This window comes from Eubalaena glacialis, chromosome 2, assembly GCF_028564815.1.
Source record: "Eubalaena glacialis isolate mEubGla1 chromosome 2, mEubGla1.1.hap2.+ XY, whole genome shotgun sequence".
NCBI classification, from domain to species: domain Eukaryota; kingdom Metazoa; phylum Chordata; class Mammalia; order Artiodactyla; family Balaenidae; genus Eubalaena; species Eubalaena glacialis.
In genome coordinates, this window is record NC_083717.1 from 64,049,262 (window position 1) to 64,074,428 (window position 25,167).

At 38.6% G+C, this 25,167-nt stretch overlaps 2 protein-coding genes across 6 annotated transcripts in view; both read right to left on the reverse strand.

Moving 5' to 3' along the window:
• The window catches only part of BBS4 (Bardet-Biedl syndrome 4), a 45,663-nt gene extending 37,210 nt beyond the window's left edge, over positions 1-8,453 (reverse strand). For 2 of the 4 annotated variants that reach the window (XM_061180095.1, XM_061180094.1), the window contains exon 1: positions 8,286-8,441. In XM_061180095.1, coding sequence (XP_061036078.1) covers positions 8,286-8,309 — 24 coding nt within the window. In that variant the 5' untranslated portion in view covers positions 8,310-8,441. Of the gene's footprint in view, positions 1-8,285 lie in introns of all 4 variants that reach the window. The other 2 variants (XR_009699359.1, XM_061180096.1) reach the window with 2 other exon arrangements.
• Positions 8,454-21,148: 12,695 nt separating this feature from the next.
• Positions 21,149-25,167, reverse strand: part of ARIH1 (ariadne RBR E3 ubiquitin protein ligase 1) — a 114,390-nt gene continuing 110,371 nt past the window's right edge. For both annotated transcript variants that reach the window (XM_061180102.1, XM_061180101.1), the window contains one exon: positions 21,149-24,503. In XM_061180102.1, the coding sequence (XP_061036085.1) occupies positions 24,419-24,503 (85 nt within the window). In that variant the 3' untranslated portion in view covers positions 21,149-24,418. The remainder of the gene's footprint in view (positions 24,504-25,167) is intronic.

Below are 25,167 nucleotides of genomic sequence, written 5' to 3' on the forward strand. Positions count from 1 at the left end.
GGATTAAAGACCTAAATATAAGGCCAGACACTATAAAACTCTTAGAGGAAAACATAGGCAGAACGCTCTATGACATAAATCACAGCAAGATCCTTTTTGACCCACCTCCTAGAGAAATGGAAATAAAAACAAAAATAAACAAATGGGACCTAATGAAACTTAAAAGCTTTTGCACAGCAAAGGAAACCTTAAGCAAGACGAAAAGACAACCCTCAGAATGGGAGAAAATATTTGCAATCAAAGCAACTGACAAAGGATTAATCTCCAAAATATACAAGCAGCTCATGCACATCAATATCAAAAAAAAACAAACAACCCAATGCAAAAATGGGCAGAAGACCTAAATAGACATTTCTCCAAAGAAGATATACAGATTGCCAACAAACACATGAAAGGATGCTCAACATCACTAATCATTAGAGAAATGCAAATCAAAACTACAATGAGGTATCACTTCACACCAGTCAGAATGGCCATCATCAAAAAATCTACAAACAATAAATGCTGGAGAGGGTGTGGAGAAAAGGGAACCCTCTTGCACTGTTGGTGAGAATGTAAATTGATACAGCCACTATGGAGAACAGTATGGAGGTTCCTTAAAAAACTAAAAATAGAACTACCATACGACCCAGCAATCCCACTACTGGGCATATACCCTGAGAAAACCATAATTCAAAAAGAGACATGTACCACAATGTTCATTGCAGCACTATTTACAATTGCCAGGACATGGAAGCAACCTAAGTGTCCATCGACAGATGAATGGGTAAAGAAGATGTGGCACATATATACAATGGAATATTACTCAGCCATAAAAAGAAGCAAAATTGAGTTATTTGTAGTAAGGTGGATGGACCTAGAGTCTGTCATACAGAGTGAAGTAAGTCAGAAAGAGAAAAACAAATACCGTATGCTAACACATATATATGGAATCTAAAAAAGAAAAAAAAAATGGTTCTGAAGAACCTACGGGCAGGACAGGAATAAAGACGCAGACGTAGAGAATGGACTGAGGACATGGGGAGGGGGAAGGGGAAGTTGGGACGAAGTGAGAGAGTGGCATGGACATATATACACTACCAAATGTAAAAAAGCTAGTGGGAAGCAGCCACATAGCACAGGGAGATCAGCTCGGTGCTTTGTGACCACCTTGAGGGGTGGGGTAGGGAGGGTGGGAGGGAGACACAAGAGGGAGGAGATATGGGGATACATGTATATGTATAGCTGATTCACTTTGTTATAAAGCAGAAACTAATACACCATTGTAAAGCAATTATACTTCAATAAAGATGTTAAAAAAATACATAAGGTAGGGAAGGATTACTTCCAACAAGATATAAAAGCACAAACGAATTAAGAAAAGATCTAAACATTCAACTACATTAAAATTAATAACTTCTGGGGACTTCCCTGGCAGTCCAGTGGTGAGGACTTGGTGCTTTCACTGCCAGTGTCCCTGGGTTCAACCCCTGGTTGGGGAACTAAGACCCCATAAGCTGCGCAGCTCGGCAAAAAAAAAAAAAAAAAATTAATAACTTCTGTTCCAAAGAAGAAATAAAGACAGAAGACTAAGAGAAGATATTTGCAATACAAAACAAAACCAAAAAAAGACAAAGAATTAACAGCCCGCAACTATAAATAACTATAAATCAATAAGGAAAACAAATAGTGAGGTAGAAAAATAAGCAAAACATAAGAACCAGGCATTGAACAGAAAAGGAAATGGAGACAACCAGTGATGCTCTACCTAATTACTAATCAGGGAAATGTAAATTACTATCACATTAAGACTTCATTTCATATCCACCATGTTGACAAAATTTAAAGCTATATCAAGGATGTGAGCAAGAGGAACTGGTGGTAGAAGCATAAATTGTTACAATCACTGCAGAATCTCCCATAAGTTATAAAGTTGAAGATGTACATAGCCCAGAAACCAGCAATCCACTTCGAGGAATACCCTGGGGAAATTCTTAGATCAGGAGACATATATGAGTGTTCATAGCCAGGTCTGAGATACTCTTACTCCTTAAATTTTGTACCCTAAGCGCTTCAGTTGCCTTACCCTAGTCCTGGCCCTGTTCATAGCAGCATTCTTTTTTTTTAATTAAAAACCAGAAGGAAAAAAAAGTTGAACTTACAGAAACAGAGAGTAGAAAAGTGCTTTCCAGGGTTAAGGATGAATATGGTCTAAGGATCTAATGTATAACATGGTGACTATAGTTGATAACACTGTACTGTATAATTGAAATTTAAGAGAATAGAATTTAACTGTTCTCACACACACAAAATAGTTATACATATGAGGTGATCAGTGTATTTAATTAACTCAGTGGTGGGAATCCTTTCACTGTGTGTGTGTGTGTGTGTGTGTGTATAAAATCCTCATGTTGTATACTAACTTTATTTGTCAATTATACCTCACTAAAGCTGGAAAAAAATCAGAAATAACCCAAATCTCTATCTAATAGAATGGACATACTGTAGCATTTCCCTATAATGAGATACTTCACAGCATTAAAAAATGAAAAAACTAAACATTAATTTTTTAAAAATCAATATATTGTTTAAGGGTATTAAGTATGTTAAAAGCTATAAAGAAAACCAAAAGAGGGACTTCCCTGGTGGTCCAGTGGGTAAGACTCCACACTTACAATGCAGGGTGCCCAGGTTCGATCCCTGGTTGGGGAACTAGATCCCGCACGCATGCCACAACTAAGAAGTACGCATGCCACAATGAAGATCCCGCATGCCACAACTAAGACCCGGCGCAGCCAAAAAAAAATAATAATAAATAAATAAATAACTTTTTAAAAAAGAAAACCAAAAGAATAATTAACATAAAATTGAGGAAAGAGATCATTTCTGACGGAGAAGGAGGAAAATGAGGTAGGGGAGACATTTAGGTTTCAAAGTTTTTTGTGTGTTTTTTATGTATTTATTTATTTATTTTTGGCTGCTTTGGATCTTCATTGTTGCGCACAGGCTTTCTCTAGTTGCGGCGAGCGGGGGCTACTCTTCGTTGAGGTGCCCGGGCTTCTCATTGCAGTGGCTTCTCTTGTTGCGGAGCACGGGCTCTAGGCGCGCGGGCTTCAGTAGTTGTGGCTTGTGGGCTCTAGAGTGCAGGCTCAGTAGTTGTGGCGCACGGGCTTAGCTGCTCTGCAGCATGTGGGATTTTCCTGGACCAGGGCTCAAACCCGTGTCCCCTGCATTGGCAGGCGGATTCTTAACCACTGTGCCACCAGGGAAGCCCCAAAGTTATTTTTAATGACTCATTTCTTAACATGTGAGGTAGGAACACAAGCTTTCATTATAGAGTTGATGCTTGAACAACAGGGGTTTGAACCTTGAGGGTCCACTTATATACGGATTTTTTTCAATAGTAAATACTACAGTGCTATATTCTAAGGTTGGTTGAATCCACAGATGCAAGGGAACTGGGGATAGGGCGGGTCACTGTAAGTTTTACTTAGATTTTCAACTGTGCAGAGGATCAGTGCCCCTAATCCCCATGTTGTTCCTAGGTCAACAGCATTGTTCTTTAAAACTTACAAATAACCTTTTATTCATTCTTTTCGATGTATGATATATTTCATAACAACCAAAAAATCCTCAAAATAAAAGAGAATACATAATTTGTTCTTTTAGCTATTTTATTACCTTGATTTAACATATACAGAAATCTTAATAATAAAAGAAATAACCCATTTTTAAATGGGCAAAAGATCTGTAGAGACACTTCAAAGAGATAGAGATGGATAAGCACATTAAAAAATATTGAATATCATTATTCATTAGGGAGATACAAATTAAAATCACAATAACCACTACTACACATCCACTAGAATGGCTAAAATCAAAAAGACTCACAATACCAAGTGTTGACAAGGGTGTGGAAAAACTGAATCCTTCATACACTCATGGGAATGTAAAACGGTAGAGTATAGCCACTTTAGAAAACAGTTTAGCAGGTTTTTTTTTTTAAACATAAATTTACCATACAACCCAGCAATTACTCTCCTAGAGAAATGAAAACATATGCATGCAAAGATCTGCATGCCAGTAACAATAGTGACATTATTCAAATAACCAAAAACAGGAAAAGTTCCAAATGTCCATCAATTTGTGGATAAACAAAATGTGTATGTTCATATAGTGGAATTCTGCTTAGATAAAAAGTTACAAACTACTGCTACATACGACAATATGAATGAACCTTAAAACACATGCTAAGTGATTCCATTATATGAAATTGTAGAAAAGGCAAAACTATGCAGACAGAAAGCAGATCAGCCATGGGCTGGGGTTAGGATTAGAGATAGGCTGCAAGTGGTTACAAGGGAACTTTCTGGACTGACGGACAGACGTTAAGTGGATCATGGTGACAATTGTGCAACTATATAAATTTACTAAAACTGATCAAACTGCATACTTAAAATAGGTAAATTTTATGGTATGTGTATTATACCTCAACAAAGCTGTTTTTTTCTAATATTTATTTATTTATTTGGCTGTGCCAGGTCTTAGTTGTGGCATGCGGGATTTTCGTTGCTGCATGCGGGATCTTCAGTTGCAGCATGTGGAATCTTTTAGCTACGGCATGCGGGATCTAGTTCCCTTACCAGGGATCCAACCTGGGCCCCGTGCATTGCAAGCGCAGAGTCTTAGCCACTGGACCACCAGGGAAGTCCCATAGCTATTTTTATAATGCAAAAGAAGCCAATTTTTTTTTTTTTTTAATCTAACTGGGATTTTTTTTTTACTTTGGGGAAAAGTAAGAATCTTAAAGGGTCAAAAAGCATTTTCATGAGTCAGCAATGTTTTCTTCTGCACAAAGTGGAATTAAAATAAATTATAATTTTTTGATGAGTCTCTTTCTCAAAAGATCTTGCAGGACATTCTGAGATACAAAGGATTCTATTAGCCCACTCAATCTCATTCATAACTGGGATATATATAGAATAAGTTCTTTACTTTTTTTGGTTCTTTCTTCATTTTTAAGTAGTTCTGTGATGATTTATTCATCTAACAAATATTCATGTAGCACTTAATATGTGCTAGGCGCTATATCTGAGCCAAATCAACTAGTGCAGCAGTAATTTTTGCTTTCTGCTCTGAAAGGTTTAATCTTTTAATTTACAGGAAGATTGATGGGTATTTATACAAATACACCAAAAAATAGTAATTAGGGAGTTATAAAAATGTTTATAAGTATAAAGCATAGAAACCAGAGTTATTTGCTTGGTTTTTTTTAAGATCTCTAAACTATTTATTATATATTCTTAAATAAAACATAAATATCAGTCCCTAGTTTTCCTAAGGAATAGGTAATAATCCTCAGTAGTTTGGTAGCATATTAGAATTTCTGTGTGTCCCACCTTGGACTAGTTTTACTCCTTTTTGCTGGGATGTCTCCTAGTCTCAAGGCCTTTGCTGCAGAATTCTTAGATTTTTACTTATGAATTTGTTCAAAATTCTCTGAGTTTTAAGTCTTTTAGTCTTCTCTCATCCACATCTATGTATATCCATATCTATAGATCTACATGTTTTTCCTTTGTGTCACAAACAGATCAAACAATATACCCTTGTTAAAAACAAGACAACAGGCCCAACATGGAATCATATTTGCTAAGCCTCATGTCACCAAACAGAGACTTAATTACAGTTTCAGCTCTCCCAGAAATGGAATTTTAAACCAGTCAATCAGGAGTCATCTGATCAGCCCTAGTTATATAATATGACTGATAAACCTCTGCCATCCCCTAAAGGAAAGTGACCTTGCAATAACCAACTCACTCTTTGTCTGTAACTTCCTTGTTCCTGCTCCTTGTTGCCTATAAAAGTATTCTATTTTGTACAGCTCCTCAGAGCTCCTTTCTATCTGCTAGACTGGATGCTGACTGATTCGTGAATCACTGAATAAAGCCAAGTTGAACTTTCTTTTTTTAACACCCCACTCCACAACTAGCTTTTATTTAAATGTAAACCATGGAAATCTCTCCACATCAACGTATATAGTTCTCACATTCTTTTTAATGGCTGCATAATATTCCTCAGTATGGGCATATCAGAAGTCATCCATTACCCTACTAACGGGCATTCACTTTGTTTCCAGCTTTTTGCCATTATAAACAGTACTGCAATGAGTACCTTGGACTGGGTGCTTATGTTTTGCTTTTATTTCAATGGGATACAGGTCTAGGAGTGGCACTGCTAAGTCCTTTTAATTCTATTACAAGATGCCATATCACTTCCAAAAAGGATAAAATTCAAATTTCCATGCAGTGGTAACCTGAAAGATGAGTTACTATAAATATAACACTGCTAGCATTAAACTTGATAATAATGGAAATGATTAGTTAACTTGCAGCTGAAGTGCTAAAGTCATATCAAAAAAAAAAAAAGCCAGACTTCGCTGGTGGCACAGTTACTAAGAACCCGCCTGTTAGGCTTCCCTGGTGGCACAGTAGTTAAGAATCCGTCTGCCACGTCTGCCAATGCAGGGGACATGGGTTCGAGCCCTCGTCCGGGAAGATCCCACATGCTGCGGAGCAACTAAGCCCTTGCGCCACAACTACTGAGCCTGCACTCTAGAGCTCGCGAGCCACAACTATTGAGCCCACGTGCCACAACTACTGAAGCTCACACGCCTAGAGCCCGTGCTCCGCAACAAGAGAAGCCACCGCAATGACAAGCCCGCGCAACAAAACGAAGAGAAGCCCCCGTTCGCCCCAACTAGAGAAAGCCTGCCTGCGGCAACAAAGACCCAACACAGCCAAAAATAAATAAATTTATAAAGAAAAAAAAAAGAATCCACCTGCCAACGCAGGGGACACGGGTTCGATCCCTGGTCCAGTAAGATCCCACATGCCGCGGAGCAACTAAGCTCGTGCGCCACAACTACTGAGCCTGCGCTCTAGAGCCCATGAGCCACAACTACTGAAGCCCACGGGCTTAGAGCCCGAGCTCCACAACAAGAGAAGCCACCTCAATGAGAAGCCCGCGCACCGCAAGGATGAGTAGACCCTGCTCACGGCAACTAGAGAAAGCCTGCATGCAGCAACGAAGACCCAACGCAGCCAAAAATAAATTAAAAAAAAAAAAAAAAAAAACGTCATCCTCTTTAATACGCTACCAGGGATTCAAAAGTATAGAACAATTCTGCCATCACGTTCCTATTCCGTTCATGAACACCTACCTATACCTGCAGTAAGCACTAGAGGATAAGCTATATTTGCAACAATGTCATGTTACCCTTATACCTTACATTTAAGACTATGTAGCTGAAGTATTTTCTTTAGTATGTTTTCAGTGTCTAAAATCTAGAAACATTAATCATGCTTTTAATTTTTTTTTAATTCGTAGCTTAACAAAAATCTTTGCTTTGGGCCTCCTGGTCTGTATTCAGAGTTTTCTAATTACACTAAAATAATTTGATTTCGCTGCAAATGAAGAGAGACTAGAAATCAAACAGGCCCCCTGACAAGGTGATACTGGCCTTGCTCCCTAGCAGCCAAAACTAAGTTATAGAAGTCTGTCAAAAGCTGCTATTTTGTCTCCTAAGTTTTCCAGGGGGGGTTTCAAAGGGCAATAAATCCCGAATAAATAACTAAAGTCATTCTAGTAAACGTGCAGAACATGCTTTGAAATTCAATATTAAAACACGGCAGACAAGGTTTCACACTTGGAAATTTACAGAAATTAGATCCAATTATGAATTTACGCCTCAAAAATAACTACTACTGGGTCATCCCGAATTCACCTGAGTTACTCTGTATTAGCAGTTCTGTGGAGTTTAAATCAACGACTAACTCAGGCCAGCTGAATTCCTAAATTTGCGAAAACATGCTCTCGCCCCATCCGCAGAAGGTAATGACGCTGAAAGCTTCCAGGATTTGTCTCATTCAATGCCTAATCCAGGGGATTAACAGAAACTGTCTCTGCACGGGTGGTAGGTAGTGCTTCCTTTCCAAACCTCATGAGACAGAAAACATGGAGCTAGGAAAAGAGCCATTTCCGATGAAAATCTCCTAGAGCACCCCAAGAGAGACCCCAGTCCTAGCACAGGCCCAGAACTGCAAAGAACTCAGCAGGGCCCCAGACGGAGCAGTTCCCGGGAGTCGGACCGTGTCGCCCCGGCCACCCCGAGGCGCTCCAGCCCCGGCCACGCATTTCCCCAGCGGCAGCTGCGTGGGACACAGGCCACAGCCCCCCATCTCCGCTCCGCCTGGCCCGGCCCAACCCCGCCTGGCAGCTGGGACACCAAGCACAACCTCAACGCTCACCGTCTCGAGTCTCTGCTCAGCCATCTTAGCTCCGCCCACCGCTGCGAAGCCGGAAGTCGGCTGTTTCCCAAAAGACCAGGCAAACGGAAGTCGTAGGACTGGGGAAGCGGGGAGGGGCCTGAGTAGGGAAAGAAGTAGATCGCCGAGCGGGAAGCTTTGCCTGGGAGGAGGAGGGGCTTCTGGAAGCGGGGAAAGGGTTGGGTGATTTCCTGCGGTCCACTTGGCTCTAAAGGAGCTGGTGAGGGAATGCGCAGCCAGTCGTCCCCTTCATCCCGGCCAGCCCCTACCGCCCTACACCATTGTGTGGACGCTGCTTGAGAAACCCCCAACAGCGCTGGGTGGAGTGGCCAGCCACAACTGGGACGGCAGCGCGCCCTCCCGCCGCCTGGCCCTGCTCTGCTTTGACGCCACCCAGCATTTATTTCCAGCGTCTTTCCGGGAGTCCCGGCCCTCAAGCCCAAACCCTACGGCGGAGAACCTCATTCTCGCCTTACATAAAAATTCCTTGTTTCTCGGCTGTCTTTGTCCAGCTAAGGTATTACCCGCCTCATCAGCCTCCCACTTTTGTTTACGCTAGAGTTTGCAAATCCGCTGCCGGTGGGCTGCATTTGATGGCAGTCCTGTTTCGACTGGAAATACTTAAAAATCAGGAGATCTCGCAAGAAAGCCAGAAATCCGGCCTTGGAATAAATAATGATCCGACAGTGGGCCTGCATTCCTGCTTGGCGGTAAAATAGATCTGAAAACAGCTGCTACTGTACTTAGGCATTTGTTGGCCTTTTTGCCACAGTCCTGTCTTCCCAGCACACTTCAGCCGTTTTACGTTACCTTTCTAGCCCCTGCTGTGGTGAATTAAATGCTCAGGCTTTCCACTGGGTGACCGTGGAAATACGTGGGCTTTCGAGTCAAACATGAGTTCCGTATTTGACTACTGCATGACGTGAGCCAGTCATTTCTTTGAGTTTCATTCATTCCAGTACCAGGAGCTATGCGATGAGCGAAATACGCGGGATCCCTGACCTTCGAGTGTAGCGAGGAAGTCACACATTAAATAACGTAAGCAAAGTTTATGAAGAAACAGTTCACTAAAGAAGAAATACAAATGCCTCTTGAACATACGAAAATATAACTTTGCAAGGAAGAGAAAACATGCAAATTAAAGTTTCCAAGAGATATTTTCCACCTCTTACATTGTCAGAGAACAAAAATTTTCATTGAGTTGTGAGTAAACATGCATTCTTCATCTGTGGCTAGAGGGAATGTGAATTGGTACAACCTCCATTGATAGCAGTTTGGAAATTACTACCCAAATTTAAAATGTACATAACCTTTAACTTCTTTATTTTAATTCTAGGAATATATTCTATAGGTATAAATGTGGAAAATGACTTTAAATACAGAGTTATTCAATGCAGCATTGTTCGTAATAACCAAAGCCTGAAAACAACCTAAATGCCCAATAATTAAGGTTAAAGAAATAATGATGAGCCCATACTGTATGGTACATGAAAAAGAAACCATTTACATAGCAATATAGAAGAACTGTCAAGATATATTAACAGATAAAAACAAAGTGCAGAAAAATGTACATAGGATCTGTGTTAATAAAAGAGAAGGCAAAAATAAAGATGAAAATTATGTACATAATTGCTTATATACTCAAAATCTCTGAAAGGATATTCAAAATGCTAAAAGTAGTTACTTGAGAAAGAAAACTGGGTAGCAGAGGGACGGGGAAGGGAAGAGACTCTATACCCTGTTACAATTTGAATTCTGTATGAAATGGATGTATTACCTATTCCAATAACAGAGAAAATTAAAAGAACAACATAACTATATAATTATAATTGTGATAAATGCTGAGGAAAAATACAGAGTAGTAAAAGCAAATAACAGGGAGATCCAATCTAGACTTGTTTGGACAGGGAAGTTTCCCTGGGTAAGATATGTTTAAAATGAGACCTAAAGGATAAGGCATTAGCTTGGGGAAGGGGGATGAGGAAGTGGGCAGGCTGGGGAAAAATTCTAAGGCAAAGGAAAAGCTTGTGCAAAGGCCCTGAGGATGGAAGCAGCTTGGCCAGTTTGCAGCACAGAAAGACCAGCATGGCTGGAAAGAGGAAGGGGAAAAGAGTTGGTTGCAACAGGTGGAGAGGTAGGAGAGACTAGTGGTGCAGATCCACAGAGGCCATGCGAGGGATTTTATTCTAAGGACATTGGGAAGGCACTAGAGAGTTTTGAGCAAGGAGTGACATAGTCAAAATTAACATTTAATTCATGTTAAATGAATGAATGTGTTCATGTTAGCTAATGAGTGGAGAATGAATTGAGAGGGGGACAAGAATTGATCATCTAGGGGTGACTAAAAGGATACTGCAAATGAAATGATAAAACAGTTCACTTGGACTAGAGTGATGGGAAAAGGAGAAAAAGTGAATGGATTCTCAAGAATTTTAGGAGGTAAAACAAATTTCCTAAGGTGTAGAATTGGATATGGGAGAATGAAGGAAAGGGATATAGATGTCACAGAAAGATTACTACGTTTCTAACTTTAAAAGCAACTGAGTGAATAGTATAGTCAGTTACTGAGATGGGGAGCCTTAGGGAAGATGATGTTGGTAGAAAGCTCATGAGCATACTTCCTAATATATAAAATCTCCCTGAAAGGGGTCCTGTGAGAAGTAAATGACATTTTTTGTGCCTATGTTATTAAATAAGTAGAAGCCATTATTATATGCTTAAAAATCTCTCCTTTGACCCCAGAGCTTAGAAAAAAGAGCACTTTCTGTGCAAGGGCCCTTTTCATGAGAAAGCACGTTGGTTTCTCAAATGTCAATAACCAAACTTAATGTGCTAATTAGATAGGTAATTAGAAAAAAAATCTCAAAAAACATAACATCTTCACAGGAAGATCCCAGAAACACATAGATAATGTTTCTTGTATAACATATAAGTCTTCATTTCCCTTAGAAAACCTCCTTGGATGTAATCTTGTTTATCAGGATCATTCAAGTCATATAGCTGGGTAAGACATTCCAAACAAAATGGTATTTATCTTTTTTACCCCATGGTAGGGGCTGAGGAGGCAAGAGAGCAATCTGACATCAGTAACTTTTTAACATCCCCAATATATGTATAAAGAAGGAATTACAGTTGAGTTTCTACATTTGAAATACTTTAATATGTCACTCCTACTCTGGCAGGGTCTACCAGCTTTGTTCTGACAGCACCTGCCAGGCAACTCTCCAGCACCTCATGAGTCTTTTGCGGTATCCAGTCTTCCCCAAACCCATACCACCAACTGCTGAGAGCCCAGCCAACACCTTGAGAAACACTTTGAATTAATATGAAGCTCCAGGGGCCTTTATGAAGCATTTTAAATATGCCCATTCCTGATACTACAGTTACTCAACCACAAATGTGGGCAAAGGCATATATACTGCAATGTTTGTGAGAAAAAAAAAAAACTGGTAACAACCCAAATGTCCATCCCAAGGAAAGGTTCAAATAAACCACGGTACAACCATACGAAGACATATTATGCAGTCTGTAAAGGACTTCAAGATGGTGAAATAGTTAAATGAGAAAAACAAAGTATAGAAGATATAGTATAGTTCTATTTGTATTAAAAAAATAAGGGGGGGGGGGGCTTCCCTGGTGGCGCAGTGGTTGAGAATCTGCCTGCCAATGCAGGGGACACGGGTTCGAGCCCTGGTCTGGGAAGATCCCACGTGCCGCGGAGCAGCTGGGCCCGTGAGCCACAATTGCTGAGCCTGCGCGTCTGGAGCCTGTGCTCCGCAGCGAGAGAGGCCGCGATGGTGAGTGGCCCCCGCTTGCCACGATTGGAGAAAGCCCTCGCACAGAAACGAAGACCCAAATAAATAAATAAACAAATACTTAAAAAAAAAAAAAAGTCTATTAATTAAAAAAAATAAAAGTTCAGAAGATATTTGTAACCCTGGATATATATTGGATGGAATATTTATTTAAAAAAAAAAAAAAGGGGGGGGGGAAGATAATGCACACTTTTTGTATACAGAATTTTGAGAAACAATCAAGAAACTGGTAATGATGTTTGTCTCTGTAGAGGGAGTAGAGAGGACTTGGGAACCTATAATGGGAAGGTAATTCGCTTTTCATTGTTCACCACTCTGTAAAATTTAACATTTTATTATCCATGTATATATAATTTTTAAAATTATTTTTAAAATATGTAAATGACTTTTTAAACTCCCATTCCTAGAATTCACTTCTCACTTGGATGTAGAAAACCACAGGAGAATATATCTCCCACCCTAGCAAACAAAGGCTAGATTAGCTAGAAAATCAAAAATATTTTTAACTCATCAGAAAGCTAAGGACATAAAGAAACCCTAAGTGGACTAACCTCCAGAAAATGCTAAGTCCTTCATAGGAGAGGAGAGATACATGGCTGCTCATATTCCTGGCTGAACTATGCTAAGAAGAGAAATCCACCATAGGGGAATAAAGAGAAGCCAGTTGAAATTTAACAAAAATGTCAGTCTCATGGAGGCTGGCATGACATTAGAATCTAGAGGACCCAAATCCACAGAGAAAACCTGCAACCACCCACCAATCTTACCTCTTGGATCTTAAAAAAGTACAGGTAGGTAGTAACCAAAAGTGGGAAGGGGGTGTGTATAACAGAAAAGTTGAGACAGATTACTCCTTCCCTTGAGGTAAGTGGAGACTTTCCCAAGTGCAAGATAACCTTAAAATGAGAAGGCAAAGCAGGAATGCTGAGAAATCCACCACAGATACTCTTGAAGGCTGAGAGTGAGGCAGGAGGACTGAGAGACCCATCCCCCAGGCATTGTGGGCATTCTTCCTGAAAAGACTAAGGGTAGGGCACACACAAGAGCTGAGAGAAATACCTCTCTACCCCCCTATCCCAGTGCCCAAGAAAACCTGGCAGCTGGGCTGGTTTGTCCACATTTTCCACTAGAAGAGATCTCCTACATTTCCAAAAGCTGACACCTTAGCTACGAAGCAAAGTCAGGGTGAACTGAATCAAACTAAGGCTGCAATAGTGCCCAGATCTAGGTCAAATATACATCAGATTGACTGAGCCATTACTCAAATGGCTGAAAGAAAAATGGGCATGCCCCAATTTGAAGTAATACTTACTTCAGTCTCTCCTGTTTTTTATACAAAACGTCCAGCATACAATCAAATATACAAGATATGTGCAAAAGCAAGAAAATAAGATCCATGGTCACAGAGGAAAGGTTCAAGAGAAGCAGAATGAGAAATGACCCAGATGTTGAATTATCAGTGGGATCTTTAAAATAACTCTGGCTGAAAGTAAAATGCTTAAAAATCTAGTGGAGGCTAAAATATTACAATCAATAGATAGGGTTTTTGAAATAACTATGATGAAAATGCTTTAAAAACTCTAGTGGAAAATGTGGACAACATACATGAAAAACGGAAAGTTTAAGCAGAAACATGGTAACTATACAAACATAATGAAATGCTAGAAATAAAAAATACAGTAGCAGAAAGATTTCATCAGATAGGTTTAAGAGAAAAGCATCAGGGTACTTGACGACAGCTAAGTGTAAAGTATTCAAACTAAAAACAAAAAGAGAAAAGAATGAGGGAAAATCATCTGAGATCCGTAGGATAATGTCAAATCATCTAATGTAGGTATAATTGGAGTCTCAGAAGGAGAGGCAAGGCGGGAGAGTATGGAACAGAAGAAATATTTGAAGAGATAATAGCCAAGAAATACCCAATATTAATGAAAGACAGCAACACAGATACAAGAGGTTCAGTAAACTCCATACAAAGAAAAACATACCTAGACATATCATAGTCAGTCTGCTGAAAACCAAAGATAAAGAGCAGATGTAACCATGGGGGGGAATCACATTATGGACAGGGAGACACGTAAAAATGATGGATGATTTCTTACCAGAAACAAATGAGACCTGAGGACAAATAAATGACTTTAAAATACTAAAAGAATAAAAGGTCAACATAGAATTTAATATTCAACTAAAATACCCCTGAAAAATAAAGATATTCTCTGACAGATAAAAGCTGAGAGAATTCATCTTTAGAAAAACTGCAATAGAACAAATGTTAAAAAGAAAGTTCTTCAGATTAAAGGGAATTTATAACACATGGAACCCTAGACTTGCTGGAAAACATGAACAGAAATAATAATGAAGTATTGTGGGAAATGAAGTATTCTGTGGGAAACAGAGAGTCTAGAAATAACTACACACACATATGGTCAGTTGATTTTCAACCAAGATGCCAAGTCAATCTAATGAGTGAAGGAAAATCTTTTTAAACAAATGTTGCTGGAACAACTGGGTATCTATGTTGAAATAAACCTCGTTCTGTACAAATAATTAATTGGAGATGGATCATATACTTAAATGTAAAACTCCAAACCATAGATTTAAAACCTAAAACCAGTGAGATGGATAATAGATAGCCATAAAACCCCAAACCATAAAACTTCTAGAAGAAAATACATTCTTTGTGAGCTTGGGGGTCATAAAATCATAAAAGAAAAACTTAATAAGGTGGACTTTATCAAAATAAAAATTTCTGTTCATCAAAAGATCCCAGTAAGAAAGTGAACAAACCATAGTCTACAAAAAAAAAATCACAGCACATATACCCATCAAAGGACTTGTATCCAGAATTCACAGAATAACCACAATAAAAAGACAATTCAATTTTAAAATGGGAAAAGACATGAAAGACATTTCACGAAAGATATACAAATATAAAACAAGCATATGAAAAGTGCTCAACATCACTAATCATCAGGGAAATGCAATGTAAATTAAAATCATAGTTATTTCATACCCACTAAAATGGCTAATATAAAAAACACTGATAATACGAAGTAACTGAAACTCCCATACATCACTGATAAGAGTACAAAATGATAAATCACTTCAGAAAACAGGAGGCAGTTTCTCAAAAAGTTATGACTCAGCAATTTTCTACTCTTAGGTATTTATCCAAGAGAAATGAAAACATGTACCCACAAAACAAAAAAATATAACTTAAGAATATATATATAATATCCTTATTCATAATTGCCCCAAATGAAACAACCTAAAAGTCCATCAATAGGAGAATGGATAAACAAATTGTGGTATATTTATAGAATGAAATGCTACTCAGCAATAAAGAATAATTTATCAATACATACAACAATATGGATAAGTCTTTAAAGCATTATAAATGAAAGAAGCCAGATGTAAGAGTACATATTATATGATTCAGTTATATAAAGTCCACAAGCAGGCAAAATAAATCTTTAGTGAGAAAAATCGGCAAATGATCATTGGAGTAGGGAGGGGAGCAGGGATGATTTGAAAGATGCACAAGGGAACTTTCTGGGTTAATGGTAACTATATCTTCTTTTGGATGGTTATCTCACAGAGGTATACAATCGCCGAAACATCAATCTGAACACTTAACATGTGTGCATTTTATAATACATTGATTTCTATATATCAACTTAAAATAAAGGTGAGTTGAGGATACCTACTCCAGGAGCATGTCCCCGACCCTTTACTGAACTGTCTGATTTGTTCTCCTAAGTATGATCTTTGGGCTCTAATCTGTTCAGGGCTAGGCCCTTGATTATAGAATTTATCTTAAAGGGCACACAATCCAGTGCCCCTAAGAAGTAGCATTTAGAATCTGTGAAGCAATTCTGTGGAACCAACAGTTCATTTCCATTGGTTAGTGAGCAACCATTTGACCATTGTAAGGCACTGACTTATACTAATGTGATTTTAACATGAATCGATGGTATTAATACTTAACTTACTCTATTGCAAGGTAGTCAAAACAATGGAGTAAAAATTAATTCTTCAAAGGTATGTAGAACACTATTATTCTTCATAAAAACCATCCTCTGGTATTTGCTGCCATGACATTTACAATGCTCTAAACCAGTCACAGGATTTTGGATACAAATTTATTTCCTATCCAAAGCAGGTGGACACTCAGATCATGCTTCCTCCTTTGTTAGAAAACACTATAGTATTTGCCCTAGTTATGCAGAAATGAACCACAAGTCAGGGTCATACGGTAGGAATTTATTAACAAACCAACAACTTTGTTCATACCAGGAAGACCAGCAATTAGGTTATAAATAACTTGAGAGCAGGTGCAAGAACTTACAATTCTAGAGCATTCTATTAGAATGTCTACTGCCTAAGTAGACCCATAAGAGATGCTCCATGAATTCTGATTATCATTTTACATGGCACTCCCTTTGAGAAAATGATGTGACCTGCAGAGGTGGGAGTACACACAGGGAGTCTCCCTGTGAGAGGAAGGTGGAAAATTCAATAAGTAGTGATGTTTTTGGATAGGGTCCCTCAGAAAACTCAGGACAGTGTGTTTGCTCACTCCTTAGGAATCCCAACTTGGCCAACTGATTCCAGAGAACCAGATCCTCACTGCAAAAGCCCTGATTCACAATTCTAAGAAATCGTCATTTAACATACACTGAAGTGGTTTCTAGGGCACTGCTTTGTTGTTACCCACACAGAAACCAATTTTAACCATCAGAAGGAAATCTAAAATCTAGAGAAGCAAGTTTTCATCCTAGACAGCTTTCTGGAGAATTATCTATCTACAATAGAGAATTCATTTCTATAATCACCTTCCGAATTCTCACTCTGAAAGAAACTTGAATACTCCGTGGCAAAAAGGAGGCAGCTTGAAAATTAAAAACCAAACTTTTATATAGGTGGAGTAGTGAGGAAGGATATACAGGTGCTAAATAAAACACCAGATCAGGAAATGTTATTTTGTGCACAGGAAGCCATATCATCAGCTCAGTATCGGCAAGACTGCCTTCTGGAAAGGGTTTGGAAATATGAGACTTGCTTTTTTAAACTCTCATTAAAATGCCAGGGTGGCTCTGAAATGTGAGGGAGAAGAAAAAGGCATACTTTGGGTCCTTCTTAGTAGAGTATCTGAGGTTAACAACAAAAAGACATGTTTTGAACAGAGAGGAGCCAAAAATAAGAATTAGTCACTGAGTCTCCTGAGGTTGGAAATCCCCTAACTAGTTTATGTAATTTTAGCAGATACTTTTGGCAAGGTTGTTTGAGAAGCAGCTATAGTAGTGAAAAGAATTTAGTGTAGTGGTCAAAATGTGCCTGCAGATCTGCCATTAACTGGCTAGGTGACCTTGGGCAACCCACTGAGTCTCTATGTAGAATCAGGATTAAATGCTTCAGACAAACAGACCCCTTTGTTCACTGCTGTACCTCCAGTGCCTAAAACAGTGCCCAACACCGTGGGTGCTGACAGAAGGAACTCAGGCTTGAATCTTCATTCTGCCACTTACAAAAGGATGACCTCAAAGAAATAACCCACCTTCTTTGCGCTTTTATTTTCTTATTTATAAAATGGAGATGGCAACTATCTCATATGATGTGCAATTTTAAAAAGATGGCCATGAAGCATTTAGTAAACACTAAATAAGTTAGCCATAATTATCTATTACATACAAACTCTTTACATTTATTTAAAAGAGAAAACTTTCAGGGCATTTTGGTATTGTCAAGGACACCTGTGACGTACAGCCAGTGAGCCATGATCTCCAGAATCTGCCTCCCAATCCACAGGGGTAACCCCCCAAAGCCACATTTGTACCAATGATCTTGTTCCATGGCTCTGTCTGGTTGTCTACATGTGTCTGGGACAGTTAACATGTAACACCTAGAGCTATGGGGGTGGCTGACAGGAAAAGCAGAAGCCTTTAGAACGATGTGGATGTACAGACTGCAGACAATGCCAGTTTAGGAGTCCAAAATGGCTTTCTAGTTCCTGGATCCGATCTCATTCTGCCTTTGGGAGTCTATGAGACAGCTCTGTATCCTTATTTTTTGCCTAAGTTAGTACTAGTAAGCTCATTATTTGTAACTAGGATTTGTTTTCCCATTAATTTTCTTTGACCCTCACAATATTCCTATAAAAGACAATATAACATGATAGAATGAACACATGGAATTAGACAAGCACAACGCTGCCATAAACTCTGTTAAGTTCGAGTTAATAGTCTATACACCTTTCTTCTCATTTATAAAATAGGATAGCAATGCCTACTTTGTTTTAGGGCTGCTTAGAAGATACAAATAACATAAGTAAGGCATCTGGCAAGAAGCACTCAACAAATTATAGCTCCTATTAGTATCCCCATTTTACAAAGGGAAAATTATGGCTGAGAAATACTGATATTCTTTCTACTACGCCAACTACACTGGGAATAAAAATAGGAAAATCCACTGTCTTCTAACATACAAGTTCATCAAAAGAATGAAAGTGACAGCAAGAAACTTGTGACTTTCAAGTGCTCTGAATTTAAGTGATTAAATGGAATTGCGCATTGACTTGAAACAGATAGCTTAACCACTCAACAACGTGCTCAGACTCCACACTAATTTACTTGCAGATAGGGTTCTCTCCCTTGATAAGAAAATATATTGCCAGTTGACGTGAATATTCTACTGAGCTTGTCAGTTCTACAGTTCTTTTGGTTTTGTGAATTTTATTTTCTCCAAGGTGGACCACTTACCAAAAAACCAACAAAAAAACAAATTGGGCGCTTCACACTATACCCGAGGAGGCACCATTCCACAAAACCCATTCAGCTAGGGCCTACAGTATGCCCCTTTCCTGAGCTTGTAAATTCGCCCCACGTCCTATTGTCCCTTAGGACTAGAGTGCTCAACTACATTCCTCTTTGAAACTATGTAAGTATCTAGAACCTTGCCTACAGGTCTCAGACTGCACTGCACACTCATCAGGGTTGGGGATGGGGATAGGACTTTAAAAATTATTGATGTTCAGGACACAACCCAAAGCAATTAAATCATAATTCCTATGGGGTGGAACTCAAGCATAGTGTTTTTTGGTTTGTACTTTTGAAGTTTCTCAGTGATTTCAATGTGTAAAATGGACATTAACTTGGAACACAAGTTGGAAAATGACAAGGCCCATGTGCAGTTCTTTGACTCACATTTAAGAATATTTAAAATTAATGACCAACATTTCAAAATTGAGAGAATTCACGTAAAGTGTATTTCACAGGCTCCTCTGAGAGCCCACTTAGCCCAGGGTAGTCTATTAAAATATTTACCTAGTTCTTGTAGCCATCTGAGTTTGAGACTCTTGGTATTACTTGAAACCCCTGGATTACTGTGGTAGTCAAGTTGTGCTTTGGGCATTGTTAGAGCTGCTAGCTATCAATGTGTGACTGATTTATATACTAATTGTCTCCTACTCTGAAAATGGCCCTAAACAAGCATATCTATAGTTTAATCGTAGTCTGAAAACTGCTTTTCAAAAGAATCTCATATTATTTTCCCCAGCCTAAATGCTATTGCTTAGAGAAACATCAACCACAGTTGCCTCCACTCCTGCAGTAGGCAGTATTTGATTACTTCCAGTTGAGCATTTCCGAGTCAGCTATTTCATCTTGGGTAATTAAGTGGAGAAACAAATTCCTTAAAATGAACCAGAAATACACCAACTTTATCCCCAAAGAAATCTGAAAAAATGAGGGGTTCACACTTTTTCCTGTTTCTGAAGGAGCCAAGATTTCCCCCTAATGCTCACTACGTATCTTCTGAAAGTCCCACAGGCCATCCAGTTCCAAGAAGAAATGCTGAGAAACAAAGGGAAATGAGCTATTCTGTGCATTTTCAGTTACAAAACAACTTCTGTAACAAGTTCCAATAGACTACCCAAAATTCTTCACATTGGAAATTCATTTGAAATAACTAGACCTACAACTGCAAATTACTTGGCCCCTGTTTATCAAATCAAATGACGCTGAACTGTTCACTGTCAACTATCACGCAGTCTTCTCATGATGCCTGTCCTAATCACCAAGATGGCAAGAGCTATTCTTCTATCCATGGCTGATTTATTTGATGAGGCAAAACACAGAGCCACATTAGTTGCAAACTCTGCAATAGCAAATTGAAGATCAGAGATAGTACATAGCATTCCTCTAACAGTAGCAGTGACAGGCATTTATACAGTCTTTGATGTGGTTTAAAAGTACAACACCGTAGATAAGAACCACCTTTCTTGGTATTGAATGCTAGGTCATTCTGAGACCAGATTAAGAAAATATGATACAAAGAGGTAGTATGATGTTCATCAGATAGAAGAAAGCTTGAGTCCCAGATAGGAGAAATTGTGAAATCTTGGGCAAGTTACTTAACCTTGTTGAGCCTTATTTTCTTTTATAAAACAGAGTAATTTCTACCCCACTTGCTTTAGACAACGATACAAGTTAAAGTGCTTTGAAGATACAAGTGATAAATGAACTCTCATAATTACAGATCCAAGTAAGACCAAATTAAACTGTCCTAAAATCTGGACTTGGCTAGAATATCAATAACAAAGATCTCAACTTTGGGACCTTCTTTAAGACAACTCTCCCTCCATTCCTATGGGAGATAACAGCTTCTAAAAGTGAGCTAAGTGGAAGTAATGTGAAGGAGTTTTTAGCATGAGAATGACTTTTTAAATATTTTCTTTATAAATTGACAAAGATCTACTGAGCATTTAATATCACTGTTACAACATGAATAGCAATCTAAATTCAATGTTCAAGACACAGAAATTGGAAGTCTTCCAGAAAATGCTCTGAAGGCTTCATTAACCAAGATAATTGTTGGGGATAGTCTCATTCACAGTTCCCTGAAAAGAAACTGAACCAAACCTTGACATTTCATGTTAAGTAGGAACAGTGAATAAGGCACATAATACAGGTGACTGTTAGGCCACCGTCTTTTTTTTTAAACTATAAAAATAAACATAAGTAACTAATGGAATAACAAAATAAAAGTTTATTTTATTAGAATTAGGAATGTTCTTTCTCTCTGGGCAACCTGAACAGTCCAGTTACAATGAAAATCTAAGAACAGTTATTTCCACAGCACAGGGTGCTCTATGCACAAAATTACAGGGTTAGGAGCATTTAATCAATTTACCGATCTGATTGTCTCACCAACCCGCCCCCTCCCATCCCCCAAGTGCTCTATACTGGGATTTGTAGCTAAAAGATTTTGTTACATCAAGTCCTTTTCTCTCTTATACTAAATTTCAGTTCCTAATCATGGTTGATCCACATTTTACACTGCAGATTCAACCATTTCAAATCAAGTCAGTCAGTCTTGGATCTGTTATATTTGTGTGTATGTATACACCTGTGTATTTAATATATTTATTTAAACACACATAAAACACATACAATCTGGGTCGCAGCAGATTACACAGAATTTAGAGTCTGATGATATTATATACTACTCAATTTTACCACTGTGGTTTGTATCCTGCGCTTTGGATCGACATTTTATTGTAAATCATTTAAAGTCCATCTACTGCTCAATGAATTGTTCAAATGAAGCATGCACTTTTCAGAAGACCTCAAGAAGACAGGGAGACCCTGGTGCTGACCATGAGTAGAGCCCTCTGACAGAAAGACTTAGGTAGGTGAAACAGGGAAGCTGTCATACAATATGGCTTGCCTATCCCAGCTGGGGTCACTGAAGTTACTAACAATGAAAGCAATTAACTCAGGGAATTCTGTCAAATATGGAGACAGCTGTTAAAAGCTTGGAAGTGGAAAATGCCAATTCATCTTGATCCATACAAATTAGGGAATGCACCCACATGTGCTATACCCTCAGGTAATATGCCAACACTGAAACTAGAAAGCAGCTCTAAAAAGCACTGTTCCTCCATGGGTGGGGGCTGATATTATGAAGTGCACACATTGTTTTTGGATACTTGTTGTAAGGGGAGCATGTAAAAAGGATTTATGACACTCAAACTTAGATACTGCAGTTAACTGGTAAGGTTTTTTAAAAACACCACACATACACAAAACATTTTAATGGAACCACATATATCTAGATAGCAACTCTGGCTGCTTTTCAAAGTTACCAGGGAAAGGAACTTATTCAAGCTTTCTTTTAAAAAAAAAAAAATCCTTAGTTTTGATAAATGTCTTTTAAGATTGATGCAGTCATTTAAAATAAAGTCAAATGGTTGACAGGGAAAGGGGAGGAGAAGAGAATACGGAAGCAGACACTGAGCTCAGATTTGCACCTAAGGTGGCAAGAGAAGGGAGGATAAAAGGTACAGGTAAAGTTGATCCTAAAGCAACAAGTGGTTTAAGGAAGCAGCATAATATATTCAGCAAACATTCACTGATTTTTGATGGGAAAAGAATAGTTGCAAGTACATCTCATGTAACAACCTTTTCTAAAAGGAAAAGTAGGGTTGATTTAGCAAAGCCTAACTTAGGCAAAAGGCCAGAGGAAAGTGAACCTACTTCCCAATGATGTAATAAGATGTACAATGCAAGAGCAGACAAAGCTGCCTCACAAACGGTAAACACTCCCTAGGCGCAAGACATTTAGAGGAAGACGAAGAGGTCCTTCAGCCACAAGTGGTATTTAGTATTAAGACCTCAATCTAGTTGCCTAGTTCACTCTGTACTCCTGTATAAAACTGACAGATTTAGGGATGCTAATCTGTTGAAAAATACCACAGCAAGAATGGCCTAAACAGATACATAGTTAATAAAACCACCACCACCCTTTACTTTTAACATAGCTCTTAGTAGAAATTTCATAAAAATGGACATCACAGCTAAAACACATTATTAATTCTCCTATTTGCTGACAATAGAAAAGAAGCAAACAGTGGTTTCTATTTAAATGCACTAGATGGGAATATCAAGTTCTAGGGTGTTTGCCTTCAAACTGAACCCACAGCAACACACATAAGCAATTTCAGTATCTGCCATTTTTAATTCACAATCTGAAACTAAGTGAATGGCTATTTATTTATATTTAAAGGAAAAACATTCTATCTGACACCCTAACGTAAAGAAGGGGTGAGAGAAGAGCCATAACTAAAATCTTAAAAGGCTCAAAGCAGCAATTAAAGGGAAAGTTTTTTGAAATGTTTCCTCTGGATGTGGCAGGAAGCCTTCAGCTATATGACACGGGCACACAAAGGCTTACGTAGATGCATGAGGCCGTGGAGAGGGATGAGGTTGGGGACTGGGTGATTCTTGAATTGCAGCAGCAAAGCTCCCTGTTGCAGCCCTTATCAGGCCATGGCATTCAGTCAGAACTTGACTTCTCTATACCCAACCAGGAGCTGGGAATTCAGGGCATGAGGCCCATGGCCAGCAACAAACATATCAAACCAGAGAGGGCAAAGTAATCTCAGGAAAGGGAAATCAAAGAGCTCTAGATAGGTCTTCCAGAGGTGCTAAACCAACACACCTTTTAGCCCAACCCTCAACCCTGGAAAGATAAAGCAAACTGAAAGAAAATGCACAGCAAAAGACATAATCTTGAAGATTTTCAAAGAATAAATATTTTTTGTAATTAAACATTATGCAAACACGTGCCACGCTTGCTTTGTCCATGCATATGCGCTATATACAATTTTGAAAAATACTGTGTTGTCCTCTTGTTTTAAAAGTCATATACAAAGTTTTTTTGTTTTTTTTTGTTTGTTTGTTTAACCCCTCTTTCTGCCTACCCTCTTCCCCGCCCCAAGAATTTTCTTTACAAGGAACTAATCATCATTCACTCATGACCTTGGGGTATGAGAGAGAGACAGTCTGCGTGTTTGGGTGTATCGGTATGTGCATGGGAGGAAGGGGAAGAGGTCCTTTACCAAAGTACAACAAAATGGCTGGTTTGGACACGAAAAGCAGTGTCAAGGAGCTATTTTAAATTTTAACTGTACTACACTCAGGAAAAAGAAAATGAAAAAAAGGAGTCAGCTTTGAGAATGAAGCTACGTTACAAGTTAAAGTTGGAGGGCTTTTAGTGTGTCTGTCACACTTTTGTTGGCGGCCTAGAATACTGTTGTACAATGGTTTATCTACCTTTTTTTATTACAATATAATTTACTTAAACTTTCCATTAACAAAACAGAATTCTGGTACTATAGACCAGCGGTGTCAGAATAGGCTTAGTGCCTCCTTGTTTGTATTTGTTTTGTTTTGTTTGTTTTAATTGCATGAGCACTCTAGATGGTAAAGTTTTCAGAGTTCATTTTATGCAGGGCCATTCTCAGTCCTCAATGTACTCCCACAGATCTTTTTCATAGCCTTCATGCACATGCTGTAACAAAACCCTTCGTCGACTCTCACAGTATCTGTAATCAAAGAGAAAAAAAAAAAAACAACCCGTTGTCAGCCTCCAATAATTAAAAAAAAGAGGCATTTACTTATTTTTTAAGGTTCCCTACAGTTTATCCAGACTTAGAGCCAAGCACCTGTTTTCTGTTGTTGTTTTCTTTTTTTTTTTTTTTTGGCTGTTCCGCATGTCTTGTGGGATTTAGTTCCCCGACCAGGGATTGAACCCAGGCCCTCAGCAGTGAGAGCTGGGAGTCCTAACTACTGGACCACCAGGGAATTCCCCCAAGCACCTGTTTTTGTTTTTAAGAGGCACATTTTCAGGTCTAGATGTAAAGACATGACTATTTCTCATTTTAAAAAGGTATTTTTTGAAGTTCCCAGTTTTGGGAAATTAATTCTAGAGCGATAAAATAAAGGCCTTAGAAATCATCTGACTCAATCTTGTCATTCTACAGGTAAGTAAACAGTTTTAGGAAGAAGTAGTTTCAGGGGTTATTTATTCACACCTGTAAAATCTTAAAGTACTAGTGGCAGCTATAGCTGGCTAAGGGAAGTGAAAATATTACTTAGGACTAAATCTCCAAGTCTTCCAAATTCCCAAAGGTTTCTACTACTATTAAAAAGATATTAGTATTTGCCAGAAAACAACTGTGGGAGAAAGAGCTCCATGTTGAGAAAGCA